Genomic DNA, 16837 nt, shown 5'->3' with positions numbered 1-16837 from the left:
CCCCTTATAAAACCATCAGATCCCGTGAGAACACACTCACTATCACAACAACATGATGGGTAAACTGTCCCTATGATTCAATTATCTCCACCTGGTCCTGACCTTGACATGTGGGGATTACTACAATTCAAGGTGACATTTGGTGTGGACACAGAGCCAAACCATATCAGGAGGACTTCCTATAATCATAGTTCACCACATCCAGCTAATTTGTAAAAATTTCACTACAGTCATAGAGCACTGCAGCCTTGACCTCCTGTGCTCAAGAGATCCTCCCACTTCAATCTCACAAGTAGCTGAGACTACAAGTACATGCCACTGTGCCCAGATCCAAGACTGTTTTTGGTTGATTTGTATTTTTAGGAAGATACTCAGCAGAAACATGGTGCCACAGTCCCATAAATGGGAAAAATAGCAGGTATTTTTCATGTTAAAGAGGTTTCCTAAACTGTGGGGCTTCTAAGAGTCACTAATTCTGACTCTCTCAGACTGTACAGGCAGCATTTTCCACACATATTTGACTACTATTTTTGGTGAAATGTCCCCACTGACACCAGAGTAACATTCCATATATTGTAAATGTTGAGAAAGGTTATTTAGCATTCAATACTGCACAAAGCAGCCTGCCTTTTGACAATGATCCAAACTTCATTACAATTAAATTGTTATCAAGAGAAAGGATAATAAATAAATCTTTCCTTATATTGAAGTTATCATAATGTAATCTATATCTAACAGGGTTAACACATTCTGCTCCTTTCCCATGATTTAGGTGTGCGTATGCCCTAAACAAGCAATCTGTGGTAACTCTGAGAGATTCTTCAGTCACTAAGAAATTCTTATTGCCTAATAGCTGAGTCTAAATCAAATATAAATACAGACAGTACTGTAACCCCCACACACATCATTTAATCCTTACAGCAGATTTCTAACTGCTCTAAAACCTCCACTCTGATAAATTTATATCACACAAACACCGTCTCAGTTAATCTTCAACCAAGAAATTGTAGTTGTGAATACAAATTTGTCTGTATTAAGTTCTAACACTGACTTTTTTTTTTTTTTTTTTTTGGTGGGGTGGGGGGAGAAGGCGGCTGGAGACAGGGTTTTGCTCTGCTGCACAGGCTGGAGTGCTATGATGTGAACAGGGCTTACTGCAGCCTTGCCCTCCTGAGCTCAAGAGATTCTCCTACCTCAGCCTCCTGAGTAGCTGGGACTACAGGCTCATCACACTCCCAGCTAATATTTTGCTGTTTTGTAGAGATAACAGTCTCACTATGTTGTCCAGGCTGGTCTCCACATTGCTCAAGCAATCCTCCTGTCTCAGCATCTCAAAGTGCTGGGATTACAGTCCTGAGCCACCGCGCTCAGCCCCACTGACATCTTTTGAAATTTAAAAAACTCCTATGTGGGAGAATGAAAATCTGGAACTTGATGTGAAGTTCAGAACAGTAACAGCATTCCTCAGTAAAATGATTGTTCCAGATTATGGACATAACACAGTGAAGTATTTTAATCTCTTTCTCAGAAAAACATAAAAATGGGCAGCTTTAATCTGCTAATTACATCTCATACGAAATTCATGTCACTCTTCAACAGTAAAAGCAACTCAAACAAAATGATTTCACCTAGGTTTTACTGGCTTCTGTAAGAAAAGTATCTTCTTTTTTTTGAGACAGGGTCTTACTATGTCACCCAGGCTAGAATGCAGTGATGCAATCATGGCTCACTATAGCCTTGACCTCCCAGACTCAAGCGATCCTCCTGCCTCAGCCTCCTGAGTAGCTGGGACTACAAGTGTGTGCCACCACGCCCAGCTAATTTGTAAGAATTTTTTTTAGAGATGGGGTCTCACTGTGTTGCCCAGGCTGGTCTTGAAGTCCTGGGCTCAAGCAATCCTTCTGTCTCGGCCTCCCAAAGTAGTGGGATTACACTGTGCCCAGTCTAAAAAAGGTGTTTTAATATACACAATACATCAAATGAAAAGGAAAGGCTTTGCTAGTATTCAGTAGGTTTTGACTCACTTGTTTCCCTGATCTCATCTAAAAGTTGAGTCTTTTTTTGAACAACACTATAAGCCAACAATACACTGGCATGACCATAATACATTTTCTGGAAAACCAAGCAGGTAAGATGACTTCTTCTATTATCGTTGATTAGAGAGCCTGAAGCTCAAATTTTTGGAAAAGGAAGTTAGAAGGAGCAATAAACCTCTGATCTTCAGGCTTTTTTTTTTTTTTTTTGGAGACAGAGACTCGCTCTGTCGCCCAGGCTGGAGTGCAGTGGCACGATCTTGGCTCACTGCAACCTCTGCCTCCTGAGTTCAAGCAATTCTCCTGTCTCAGCCTCCCAAGTAGCTGGGATTAGAGGTGCACACCACCGAGCCCAGCTAATTTTTGTATTTTTAGTAGAGACAGGGTTTCATCATGTTGGTCAGGCTGGTCTCGAACTCCTGACCTCGGGTCATCCACCCGCCTCAGTCTCCCAACATGCTAGAATTGCAGGCGTGAGCCACCACGCCCAGCCTTCTAAAGGCCATTTTTTAAAAGTACCTCTCTAAAGTCTGGTCAATCCTGTCCCAAGGTAAAATTTCCTGTTTCCAAGAATCTTAAGGTTTACTTGGCTCCACCAAGCAGTCAATTCTGCAGGGTCACCACAGTCTAATTTATGATTGAAGATTAAAAAGCAAGGATGAATTCAAAAGACAAAAAAATACTAAGCAGATGGTCAAGTTAGAGAACAAGCAGCATAGGAAAATAAGGAAAGAACTCATGAATGCATAAACCAGGACACAAGACCAAATTAAGGCAGACACAAGCAAGAAGTGGGTTTACTAACTGACCAAAAGTGGGTCACATGTTTACCAAATTAAGTTTCCTACTCTTCTGGATTCCAAGCCTTCCTTAAAGTGTACAAAGCGTATTTATTTCACCATAATGCTAAGATCACTGCCCCACTGCAAACACTGGCAAGACCCAAACGTAGCACTCCTTACCTCCTGGTCTGTAGACAACATCGTCTTCAGTGATGTAGGATGTTATCTCGCCGGTATCTGTCCTTTCATAACGGGACTTTTTTTTCGGTGGTTTCTTCTTGTTCTTCTTCGTGGACTCCTCTGCGGTGGCACTATTGTTGTCATTGTCCTCGTCTTCACTGTGATCACTCTCAGCGTAATTCTTGGCTCCTCCTTCCAAGGTACAGCTCCGGCGTGGCCTTGAATTCTCACTCTCTCTTGCTTTGTCCCTTTTCTCTCTCTCTCGGTCCCGGTCTCGGTCCCGGTCCTTCTCTTTCTCTTTGTCTTTGTCTTTGTCCGCTGTCATGATTCGCCACGTGCCTTCTTCTGTCCTCTCACGGCTAGGCCTCCGTGAAAGGTAGACAGTAAGCCTGGGCTTCAGTCTTCTGAATTTCTCACTCAATTCCAGGGAAAATCCAACCACTCCAACAACCCCAACGTTTCAAAAATGCTAGGAGAGAAAAAAGAATGGTTTTACTTTAACGTTTTTTCATATTTCTTTCCTAAAATAATGTTTTGTTAAATGAATCTCTTACTTATTCATGCTTTACACCTAAAAACTTCACACAAGCCACAGGAGAAAAATTAAGATAAGTGTTAAAATTTTAAATATGCAGTTTTCGGTCTCAGCAAATGGTTTGCGGTTTTCTACCACGCCAATAATAAAAACCGTCTGAATGCATCAGAGTAAACTATACTTCCTCTACCTTACATGTTTTCTCCTTCTGAAAGAAAAAGCAAAGAGGTACCCTGGTAGACAACATATAATGGGTATTATCATACAAAAGGAGCTTCATAACCCATAATATTAATTTAAAGAGAAAAGAATCTGTAGTAAAAATTATTTCCAGGCCAGGCACTGTGGCTCATGCCTGTAATCCCAGCACTTTGGGATGCCAAGCCAGAAGGACTGCTTGAAGTCAGGAATTCACGACCAACCTTGGCAACAAAGTAAGATCCCATCTCCACCATAAAATAAAATATTTCCACCTGAAAAAAAGAGTACTAGTTTGTAGCGCTGTCAAAAATGTCTCAGGATCTCTCATAGGACACTATATTCTAAACATATTTTCTGGCTACTTCTACAAACTCCCAGAACTTCCTTCAAGAATAAAAATAATATTTAACTCAAATGAAAGTGAGAGCTTCAGAGCAAGATTTTTCCACCTTCAGCTACATTTTACACATCTTATCATCCTACTGTTTTCAGTTATGTTCCAAGGAAAATGATGTCTCTAAAGATGTATTACTGGCCAGGCGTGGTGACTCACACCCGTAATCCCAGCACTTTGGGAGGCCAAGGCAGGGGGATCACGTGAGGTCAGAAGTTCAAGACCAGCCTGGCCAACGTGGTGAAACCCCGTCTCCACCAAACACAAAAAAGTAGCTGGGCATGGTGGCACATGCCTATAGTCCCAGCTACTTGGGAGGCTGAGGTAGAAGAATCACTTGAACCTAGGAGGGAGAGGTTGTAGTGAGCCAAGACCACGCCACTGCACTCCAGTCTGAGAGACAGACTCCGTCTCAAAAAAGAAAGAAAGGGGGGGGGGAGGGGGAGAGGGGGAGAGAGAGAGAGAGAGAGAGAGAGAGAGAGAGAGAGAGAGAGAGAGAGAGAGAGAGAGAAAATGTATTATCTCTGCCTTAACAAAACATAACAGCTCCCAGAAACAACCTTCCATCTTTAGGGACTATTAAGTGGTTTTTACAGTCTTCCAAATTTCTACTATAAATGGTATTCCTAATAAAGTCCTCCCCAAAAAGAAACCCAAGAAGAAAAATCCGAGATTTTTAAGAGTCTGCAATGGGAAAAGTGAATTTCAAACTCCAACCCAACACCGTTCTTACAGATATTTTATAGCAGGAAAAATTTTTTTCTTTATAAGTCAGTTTTAGAATAGACCTAACAATAAATTTATAAATAAATAATTTATCTTTTGTGTTTTTCTTATGATCTTCCCCAATACCCTATTATCTCAGTTATTCAACAAATCTTTACTAAATCCTATGTGCCAGCTGTTAGAACTAAAACCACAATGGAGGAGAAAACTCATGGTCCTTGTTCTCAACGTTCAAATGCAACAAAAAGAGGCAACTGATAAATCTAAGAAGTTTCTGTTTCTCATGCACCTATAGCAAGAAAGGAAATAGTCCATACAAACAAACAAAAGATTGGTCCTCTTAACAACAACCATAAACAAATCAGTTTGCAGTTACATGCTTCAGATGCAGAAAACATTCTCTTTGGTCAGCCGGGCGCGGTGGCTCACGCCTGTAATCCCAGCACTCTGGGATGCTGAAGTGGGCGGATCACAAGGTCAGGAGATCGAGACCATCCTGGCTAACACGGTGAAACCCCTTCTCTACTAAAAATACAAAAAATTAGCCGGGCATGGTGGTGGGCACCTGTAGTCCCAGCTACTAGGGAGGCTGAGGCAGGAGAAGCGCTTGAACCCAGGCAGCAGAGGTTGCAATGAGCCGAGATTGCACCACTGGACTCCAGTCTGGGCGACAGAGAGAGACTCCATCTCAAAAGAAAAAGAAAAAGAAAAAGAAGGCCGGGCGCGGTGGCTCAAGCCTGTAATCCCAGCACTTTGGGAGGCCGAGACGGGCGGATCCCGAGGTCAGGAGATCGAGACCATCCTGGCTAACACGGTGAAACCCCGTCTCTACTAAAAATACAAAAAAACTAGCCGGGCGAGGTGGCGGGCGCCTGTAGTCCCAGCTACTCGGGAGGCTGAGCCAGGAGAATGGCGTAAACCCAGGAGGCGGAGCTTGCAGTGAGCTGAGATCCGGCCACTGCACTCCAGCCTGGGCGACAGAGCGAGACTCCGTCTCAAAAAAAAAAAAAAAAAAAAAAAAGAAAGAAAGAAAAAGAAAAGAAAAGAAAAAAGAAAATTCTCTTTGGTCATGCTAAAACCATAACAATTACCATATATTCTCTGCAGAGCTCTTAGGTCAAATCTCACATGGGAAAAGACCTCCTCATAAGCCTCTCAAAATATCCTTAGACATTCAGCAAAATAGAAAGTATTAACAGTCTTCAGGAGACAGGTGATGAAGGAGCAATCATGCATCAGAAGTTACATTAGAAGAAGGAACGCATGTAGCACAAAACTAAATTACTTCCTTCTTATGTAAGACACATGCTTTCAAATAGGATTTCTATTTTCTAAACATATTTCAAGAAAAGGAAAAATTATTACTGCCTACAACATTTTGCCCAGATGAACCATCTGCTAAATGGATATTCATAAACCCCCAAGTCCTGGTAGGCTACTAGTGCTAGCAACTGAAAATACAGAGACGTACTACTTTCTCGACGAGTCTTAAGTTTAGAGCACGAACGAACCAATCACGAAAGAAAGAAAACTATCAGGCCGGGGGCAGTGGCTCATGCCTGTCATCCCAGAACTTTGGGAGGCCGAGGCGGGCAGACCACCTGAGGTCAGGAGTTCAAAGCCAGCCTGGCCAACATGGCAAAACTCTGTCTCTACTAAAAATACAAAAATTAACCGGGTGCGGTGGTGGGCGCCTGTAATCCCAGCTACTTGGGAGGCTGAGGCAGGAGAATCGTTTGAACCCAGGAAGTGGAGGCTGCAATGAACTGAGATCGTACCATCGCATTCCAGCCTGGGAGACAGAGCGAGACTTCGTCTCAAAACAAAAATCAAACAACAAAAAAAAACTATCAGCTAACACCGTTAGCTGTTAAAATGTCCCTCTTTGACCCTGAAAACCCATCAATGTCTATTGGGAGTCCAAAAAGAATGAAAAGCTTGGGCAGAAAACCCCTCCACTGCAATTGCAGTTTCGGACAGAAACACTTCTGATGACTTTAAGAAAAAAAATCATTCTCCCTGGGGTTAACAAGATAACTGCTCCAGAAAACTGTGTAGAAAACATTTTTTCAGTACTCAGAGAGAAAAAATAGTAAGTCCAAACTGTACATTCAACACTACTCACTACAAAATCATACACTGTTTCTATTTACAAAGAAAATAGAGTTGTTTCTGCCAAAAGTGAGCAAGAAAGTTAAAAATTCAAGAAACAATAAAGATGTCTATAAAATGAAATCCAGTATATGTGTATATTTATAAAATAAATGTTGAGTTATCTGAAAGTTGGATCTATTTACATATTACATTATCTGTATGTTGTATTATTAATATATTAAATTATATGAATACCATATCATTTATATATTGATATATTTATATAACCAACTTTCAGATAAGTATGAACAATAAGCAAAAGTCAATCCAATTACCATTTATATTTGGCTCTAAAATACAGCTCAATGGGAATATATTTTTTTCCTCTGCGTTTAACATACAAATCATAATTCTTCTGAGCCTTAGTGTACAGTGATCAACACATACCAATGATGTGACAGCTAAAGAAAGGGACCCAGAGAGGAACCAGATGGCACTGAGAAGGAGAGCTGTCACTTCGATTTGCTAGAAATGATCTACAAAGTAGACAATACAACAACAGCATCTTTATTATAGCAACATGAGGTTTACAGAGCAAGTTCCTCATTTGATTCTTTCAACTCATGAAGTGAACTGGACAGAAGTTGTCATCCTCACTTTACAGTCTCCAGAACGCAGCCAGTGGGCATGAAGTAGGATGCCAGCGCAGCTGTCTCAAAGCTCAACCCTATCTGGCCTGCACAGGAACTCCTGCTGCCTGTGCTGCCAGGGTCTCCAGCTCTTCACAGGCACCAACTTCTCCTACACTCATCCATGCTGTTGATTCACATAGACAGATTTAAGAAACACACTCACTCTGCCCTCAAAGCTATTTTTCTCCAGTCAGAAAGCCAAAAACATTGAAAATATCTGTGTCAATCACTACCCAACCCAGTGAAACAGGAAACACATTATAACATACTTTAAATAAGAAAAGGAGGAAAAGCTAATCTAGAACACATTTCAGATTTACAACAAGCTTCAGCTACTCAGTGAACAAATGTCACTGAATGCCTATTATGTGCTACTTACTGCTCCAGGTGTTGGTAAACAGCAGAAAAATCAACACAAAACCCCTGCCCTTATCCTGAGCTTATGTGCTCAGCAGTGGAGAGAGACCATCAACAAAAGGCACCATACCTAATGAGAAGATCTTACGTGGGAAATCTAAGGGGGACAGACAGCATGGCAGGACTGCAATTTTAAACAAGATGTTCAGGGAAGCCCTCTCTGAAGGGGCTTTGACCCTGACTAGGTGCATTAGAGAGAAAGCCAAGGACACATGAAGGGAGGTGATTCCTGAAGAGGGGAAAGAAGTGCCAAGGTCCAGAAGCAGGAACCAGCCAGGCCCACTCAAGACACAGGAGGCCAGAGGGGCAGGAGTAGCACAAGAAGGGGGAGAGGGGTCAGAGATGAGTTCAGAGGTGAAGAGGCAGCGGGAGGAGGACCTGGATCCTGGCAGGCCTTGTGGGCCAGGAAAAGGTCTCTCTCTGGCTTTTACTCAAGTGAAATGAAGTTACTCGAATGACACTTCAGCAGGGATGTGAGTAGCAAAGAAAGGCATGATCTGACTTCTGTTTACCAGAGATCACTCTGGCCGCTGAGAACAACCTCAAGGGGCGCAGGGGGGCACAATCACCCAGGGAAGACAAGCAGCAGCTGGGAAGGGCTAGGGTAGTAGCAGCAGAGAAGGGGAAAAGTCTCATGTTTTACATGTTTTATAGATAAGAGTCAAATAAATATGATGTGCTGATAAACTTTTGAAGTGAGGGTGAGAGTGAGAGGGAAAAAAGAAAAAGGAATCTGGCCTGGACCGATGAAGCTGCTATTTGAGTTTCAAGGGGAGACCAGGAGTTTGGCTTTGAATGTGTTAAGCTTGAGAAGCCTAGAAAATCACGTAGAGTCTATGTCGGCAGAGGTCCAGGCTGGAGATAATAATTTAGTTTTTAAAGCCATGAGACTGAATGAGATCACCCAGGAAGTGAGTGCAATTTTTTGACAAAAATTTTAAAACTCATAAAAACATTTTTTGCTCACACTTGAGTGCAGAGGATATTCAAAATACACTTACGAGTTATACATTTCCAAAGGCAGTACCCTTAGGACTCTTTTTAGGTATATTCCTCTCAATCATTTCCTGATTAGAAGATTATACATCATCATTTCATCTTAAGTAAGAAAATGTGGGCAGTTGCCAAAGCCCAGATAATAGCAGCTTCACCTATTTAGTTGAAGGTCAGATTCCTTACAGTTTTTGGACCCTATGAGATTCCCCACTTAATCTAGGGGAAAGGATCAAAGCTTTCAAGAGTCAATATACAGAATTACTCTTCATTTAAGGTTACTTCAGCCTCCACAAACACCATCTTACCTCTTCAAAATGAAGCCAACACCACCCACAAACACCTCACACTACTTCTCAAAACCAATTCAGATAAAGCACGAAAATTTCAGTCATGCTCATGGTCCAAATCTGATTTAAGAGAACCACTTCCTGGCTGGGTACAGCTGCTCATGCCTATAATCCCAGCACTGTGGGATAACAAAGTGGGGAAATCATTTGAGGCAAGGAGGCAATCATTTGAGACCAGCCTGGGAAACACAGCAAGACCCCATCTTTACAAAAGAAAAATAAATTTAAAAATTAGCTATGCATGGTGGTGCAGACCTGTAGTCCTAGCTACTCCGGAGGCTGAGGTGGGAGGTGGGAGGATTGTTTGAGGCCAGGAGTTCAAGGCTATAATGAGCTGTGATCACCACCACTGCACTCTGGCCTAGGGGAGAGAGACCCTCTTAAAAAACAAAAAAAAAGAAAACCACTTCCCGTCAGTACTTAAGCTTAAGGAAGGGACCCAGGACAGACAAGCCAAGATCCAAGTTCTTAGCACTGCTGCTTGCTTTACTGCCTTGGGTAAATCACTCTACCTGTCTGAGTGTGGTTTCATTGCTGTAAATGGGGACAATACCTACCTATTTCACAATGCTGCTGGTGAGAATTACATAAGTATACTATATTTACATAAGTACATTTACATTGTACTTATAGATTGCAAAGTGCTTTACAAATGTAAAATATCAATAATATATATTTATTTCAGTCATGATTTATATCTACTATGGTAGATAATAAGCTATGGAAGATATAAAGGTAGCCAAAACAGCCCTATCCTCAAGAAACTTATTTGGGGGCGGGGGGTAAAAATCTATCCAGTTCCATGATTAAGAAACAAATCATGTAGAATTAACTACAAATGAAGAAAAAAATTAAAAATATCTCCTCTTGGGTCATGTAAAACTGACTTATCCATGGAAATCTGCCCCTCGCTCCTGAGTTCCCAGTCCTCACGCTCTACTCATCTCCACTGCTCAAGCCAGGCTACTTGTTAGGATGCTTGACTTTTGACTAAATATATTGAGTGAAGTCCTCCAATTAATTCTTCCTCACTCAACCACAGTAAGACATATTTATATTTTTCAAATGCCCGACCACACTCTAGGCATTTTGCTTAGCACTTAGTCTACCAGACACATCCTGAACACCTCTGTAATGGACCCACTGCTCCAACTGAATCTTAGCTTACCTACTTCAAGCCATCATCATCCCTCACACAGATGAATACAATTGCTTTCTAACAGGTCTTTGTGACTACAAAACATTGTTTGCCTTTGCCTTCCTCCCAATCTGTTCTCCAGTGTGGCCAGCCAGCCAGCATATCTGACATCCCACCACTTTTTTTTCAATAATAGCTCAATTGAGATATAATTCACATTCCATATGAATCACCATTTTAAGCATACAATTCAATGCCCACCATTCCTTTTCAAAGATTATGGGGCTGCCCCTTCACCTCTCCAGCCTCACCTCTCCCCTACTGCTTCCATTTTCACCCCTCCTGCACGCTCCTCCTGCTGCCTCAAGACACTCCTTCAGTCCCTAGAACCCAACTGCTGGGAATACTCTTCCCCGCCCCTTTGTCTGTGTACCTTCTACTGACCCTCAAGAGTCTCCAGTATTTCTGCTCTCCAACTCCAGGAGGCCTCCCAGACCTACCCACAGTCCAGCCTTCTCTTTGCCCCACGGATCCTGCCTGTAAAATGGCCCTCATTGATCCCACTACTGTTATCAGTTGTTAACTTACATCACTTCCCCACTAGCTGCAAAGTCCACAAAGGCAAGGATCATGTCTACCATGTCGTAGTCCATGAAGGAACTCCCATTCAAGCAATTTCCTCTCTGTAGCAAATTCAGGAGAGCATTTTCCTCGTTATTATTGGATTATTCAGTAACAGCTGACAGGGGCTGGCCACACACCCTCCTGGAAGTACTCTTTTCCTTTCATTCTAGACATGATCCTCTCCAGGGCCTATCTAACTGCTCCCTCCACTTCTTATGCTAGGCCAACCAGTGTAGGATTTATGTTGGGGCACTCCTTCTTTTCTCATCCTCTACTTTCTACCTGGCCAATCTCATATACAATGCATTCACCGGCAATCAGATACCAGGACACACAGGAGGATCCACACATGCACAGGCCTACCGGATTTCCCCTTCAGCTTCAGATGCATGTGAAAACTGTCCACCTGGGGTCTCTTCTTGGATATCTCAAAGGTACCTCAACATGTCCAAACCAAAGGCATACTCTGCGTGCACCACCATGCCTGGCTAATTTTTAAAATTTTTTCTAGAGACAGGGTCTCACTATGTTGCCCAGGCTAGTCTTAAAACTCCTGGGCTCAAGCAATCCTCCTGTCTCCCCTCTTTCATCCCTACATCCCATCATCAACAAATTCTCTTATTGTTACCTTATTGAATTTCTCTCGAACTTGTACCTCCGAACACCTCCAACATCACAAATCTTAGTTCAATCTACTAGTATGGCTTTGCTGGACCACTTGAATCAGGTTCTTGATTAGTCTCTTCAAATCCACTCCTCTGAACTCCTACAATTATTTTCCTGTACTGCAGCCAGCGTGTTCCTTTAAAAAGGCTAATAACATTATGTCAATCCCCATTTTACAATACTTCCGGGACTCCTCACTTTGGTACATTACAAATCCACATCCTTAACATGATCTACAAGGTGCTTATCCTTTTTTGGCTTCATCTCACAGCACTGTCTTTCAGTCTACACCCAGTCACACAACACACCATACTCCTTCCTACCCAGATTCCTTTGCTCAGGTTCTTCGCACTCTTTTTTTTTTTTTGAGACGGAGTCTCGCTCTGTCACCCAGGCTGGAGTGCAGTGGCCGGATCTCAGCTCACTGCAAGCTCCGCCTCCTGGGTTTACGCCATTCTCCTGGCTCAGCCTCCCGAGTAGCTGGGACTACAGGCGCCCGCCACCTCGCCCGGCTAGTTTTTTTTTTTTTTGTATTTTTAGTAGAGACGGGGTTTCACCGTGTTAGCCAGGATGGTCTCGATCTCCTGACCTCGTGATCTGCCCGTCTCGGCCTCCCAAAGTGCTGGGATTACAGGCTTGAGCCACCGCACCCGGCCCTTCGCACTCTTTGTAATGCTCTTCATCTGGCCTAGGTGCCTCCTACCCTTCCTTCAAGTCATAGCTCAACAGCAATGTCCTGAGGATAGCTTTCTTGTCCAAAACAGGTTCAATTCCCTTCATAACATTTTCCACAACTGTAGTTTTACATTTACTTGTGTAATTCGGTTAGCTTCTATCTCCACCTCCCAGCTAGAAGTTCCATGAGGGACTGACTCTTGACTGTTTTTTGTCCTTTGCTGTATTTCCAATTCTTAACTCACTGCCTGGCACAGAAAGAAAAATAATAAATTACTTCTTCTTCCTTCCCACCCTCTCACACAAACGTTGGATCAGTATATAGGGCATTATGATGAGACTTTTATTTGGGAGAGAAAATATTTCATGAATAAATAACTGAAGAGATACTTGATTTGGTTCATAAACCATGAGTAGAATAAGGAGACGCAAAGAGAAGGAGAAAGACAGCCCAGGTGGGAGGAACTTCACTTAAGAGAGTGTTCAGTGAAATCGCAGTTACAGGGGAAAAAGAGCAGAGTACAAAGTAAATTTAAGTAGAGCAAGTGGAAGGGATAAGGGAACATCCCCAAAATAATAAAGCAGCTAACACTTACTGGGCACTTAACATGCACTAAGTACTTTACACATGTTAACTCATTTAATCTTCACTATAACAAAGGTGACAATGTAATTTATGATCCAAACTGGATACATTTGAGAGCGGAAAAAGACACAACAAATAACTACGCAGGAAAAACATATGAAAGCCAGGTTATATGATCATCCTAACTATACTCTTATTCAGTCAGTGCCACTGTTATGTATATCTTATCAATGCAACAGTAAGCACTGAGAGGTTGAGCAAGTTGACCAAACTCACACAACTATGTGTGAGACCTAGGATATGAACCCAAGCAGCTGACTCCAGAGCCTACACGCTTAACCACAAAGCCATCCTGCCTTAAATGACATAGCCTTAAAAGCCAAGTTATCCAACAGATTAGGTTAAGTGAAAAAGGTGCTGCTGCAGGCTATTGAGATGAAAAGAGCAGTCTAGGAACATTCATCTTATCTGGCAGTAGGAGATGTTTTCCACCAAGAAGAGTTGTTAGTGTCGGCCAAACAAGCTTACTTTCAAATCCATGTTCTCTGAAAGCCTAAGTAAGGAACCGAAGCACCTCAAGTACTTTTGCCTGTGCCATTTCTGCATTTACTGTGTATCCAAAAAATGTGCTAGCATCCTCCTTTAGGAATACAAGGAGACAGTCCACGTGTGGAAGACCTACATGAACATCTTACTCTGCTGGTCCTGCCTCCAAGAGAAGCAGCTGCAGCCAGCATGCAGCGGAAAACCAGAGGCACCCTACAGCTGGGCGACTTGCTTCCAAAGGGAAATCAATTTTCCTTTCCTGTTGCCTTTCATATCAACATGCCTGGGAAAGAAGATGTAATGGCTCTTGCTCTGGAAAGGAAAATGTCACTCTAACACTTGTATTCACTGAATAAGAAGTAAGGCATTCTCATAAACAGTAACCTGATGCAGAGAATACTTCAAAATATGCCAGAGAATTGCGGATGAAGCTGCAAGATATCACGGAAATACGAAGTCAGCAGATCTGTAAACTCAGACAGAAATAAAACAGCTTTTTATCTGAAAGTTACGTGGTATTGAGAGTTTTTCCATGTTGTGAAGTTCTTCCACCTGACCAAAACCAACCACATAAGCAAATAGCTACATATACCCCTGCACAATTCTCTACCTCTGAGGTTAATGAATAAACTCTATCAACCTTGCTAAGAGTTTATATACTCATTCTCAGAATATACGGCTTATTTAAGGAACCTGAATAACTGCAATGGGATGCCCAGGTCAAATTCAAAGAGCAGCCTCTGTGGTATCAGAGAGAAGACAGCACAGAATAAACCCTTTAATGAGGACTGGGTCTAATGCTGATAGCAGCACTTCCACATCTCCTTGAGCTTTGGGGGAAAAACTGAGAGAACTAAGATTAAAAGACACTAATAAATAAGGCTCCTCAATTTCTTCCAAAAAGACATACTAATGACAAAACACAAGACCGCTGCAGAGGGTGCAAAAGTACTCAGAACAGCAAAACTCAAGGCTACAATTAACAACCCAATTAAAACCAAGTAAGAAACAATATGTAATCTTTATTATCTGAAGCAAAAATTCCCAAAGATGAGGTGCCCCAGGAGGTTTCCAATAAAAATTTAAAATCCTGTCTGTCTTTAAAAAACACACAAACTCAGCCGGGGGTGGTGGCTCATGCCTGTAATCCCAGCATGTTCGGTGGGGGGCCGAGGCGGGAGGATCACCTGAGGTCAGGAATTTGAGACCAGCCTGGCCCACATGGCAAAACCCCATCTCTACTAAAAATACAAAAAAATCAGCTGGGCATGGTGGCACGTGCCTGTAATTCCAGCTACTTGGGAGGCTGCGGCCCAAGAATCGCTTGAACCTGAGAGGCAAAGGTTGCAGTGAGACAAGATGGCGCCACTGCACTCCAGCCTGGGCAACAGAGCACGACTCCATCTCAAAAAAAAAAAAAAAAAACCCCACACAAACTCATTCATACAAGTAACTACTTTCATATACTTGTAAATGTGAAGCTTTTTCAATTATATACAGCTAGCTCGTACATTGCCAACAGTTGTGTCTTTTATACTCAGCAGGTTAGGGAAATGCACTGCTCACTCTAAATTTGGGAACAGATAATTTTTTATTATGGGGGGCTATCCCGTGCATTATAGGATATTTAGCAGCATTCCTGGCCTCAACCCATATAGATTCCAACAGCGCAATTTTGTAGTTCTCACCGGGGCAGATTCCACTGCCCCAATGAGAACTATAAAAATATCTCCAGATACTGCCACATATCCCCTGGGGAGCAAATGTGACCACAGTTGAGAACCACTGCTTTAAACAAGTTATTTGTCTACTGCAGAGATTTCAAAGGGTTAAGCATCTGTGTTGCTTCATGCGAAATTATGCTTCACTAATATGCAATCCATAAAACACCATCACAAAAACTATAGTCTGCCATGTTCTTTGTTCTCTGAAATAAACTAGACAAATTCAAAGTATTACTTGAAACAGTAATTCCACAGATGTTTGAGGGTGAATTAGGAGAACATGAGCAAGTATCCTGAAAATTCTGTTGTTTACTGGCAAGTCCTGAAGCTTGCTAGGAACAATATTACTCATCGGTGACCTGCTCTGGTCTTGGGGCCAAGTGGAAGCTTCCGCTGTCACACAACTAAAGACAAAACCTGGTGTCCACAAATGCCAAGGGCAAGGGAAGCCAAATGCTGATGAAACCACATCCCTGATCTGAAAGGGGAAAAGAATTCCTAAACTCACTTACCCAAAGCATGGCTGTAAACAGAAAACCAAGTGGAAAAGAAAAATGCAAAAAACAAGCAAAAGGGTAAATAAAGTGTGGTATACATTCACACAATAAAATATCCAGCAATAAGAAATGAGGATACATGTTACAATATGGGTGAACCTTGAAAACATTATGCTAAATGAAAAGAGCCAGTCACAAAAGATTAGACATTGTATGATTCCACTTGTAATAAATGTACAGAAAAGACAAATCCATAGGGACAGAAAGCAGATTATTTGTTGCCTAGGGTTGCAAGGGGTAAATACAGAGTGACTGCTATGGTTATGGAGCAAATTCTGGGAATGATGAAAATGTCCTAAAATTGATTGTGGTGATAGTTGCCAGTATCTGTGAATATTCTAAAATGCATTGAAGTGTCTGTGTGTGTGCGTGTGTTTTTAAGACAGGGTCTCACTCTGTCACCCAGGCTGGAGTGCAGTGGCGTGATCACGGCTCACTACAGCCTTGACCTACCGGGCTCAAGTAATCTCCCCCACCTCGGCCTCTCCAGCAGCTGGGACTATAGGAGTATGCCACCACACCCGGCTAATTTTTTTGTATTTTGCAGAGATGGGGTTTCACTGTGTTGCCCAGGCTGGCTTCAAATTCCTGGGCTCAAGCAATCTGCTTGCCTTGCCCTCCAATAATCCACCCACCACCTTGGCCTCCAAAATGCTGGGATTACAGGCATAAGCCACCATGCCCAGCCAATTGTACATTTTAAACAGGTAAATTATATGACATGTGAATTATATCTCAACAAAGCTATTTTAAAAACACACACACAACAGCAGCAGCAGCATTACAAACTAACAAGAAAAAGCTCGGGCTTCACTACAGCCAAACAAAGGTGCATCTGGCTATGAAATTCACAAGGATGAGCTTTACCTCTGCAACCGAGAAAAACCACCTTTTAAAGCTGTAAAAACATAGTCAATTAAACAA

The 16837-nt window shown here is 42.3% G+C and overlaps 1 protein-coding gene across 17 annotated transcripts in view; it reads right to left on the bottom strand.

Moving 5' to 3' along the window:
• Nucleotides 1-16837, bottom strand: part of RERE (arginine-glutamic acid dipeptide repeats) — a 469651-nt gene that overhangs the window by 298778 nt on the left and 154036 nt on the right. For all 17 annotated transcript variants that reach the window (XR_013413051.1, XR_013413057.1, XM_077988803.1 and 14 more), the window contains 1 exon segment: nt 2996-3464. Coding sequence is in view for 15 of the 17 variants with exons in the window: in XM_077988803.1 (XP_077844929.1) it covers nt 2996-3320 (325 nt within the window). In the remaining 2 variants the exon portion in view is untranslated.

The sequence above is a fragment of the Macaca mulatta genome, chromosome 1 (assembly GCF_049350105.2).
Source record: "Macaca mulatta isolate MMU2019108-1 chromosome 1, T2T-MMU8v2.0, whole genome shotgun sequence".
Taxonomy (NCBI): Eukaryota; Metazoa; Chordata; class Mammalia; order Primates; family Cercopithecidae; genus Macaca; species Macaca mulatta.
Note: the sequence above shows the minus strand (reverse complement) of the source record. Positions and strands in the feature narration are given on the sequence as shown.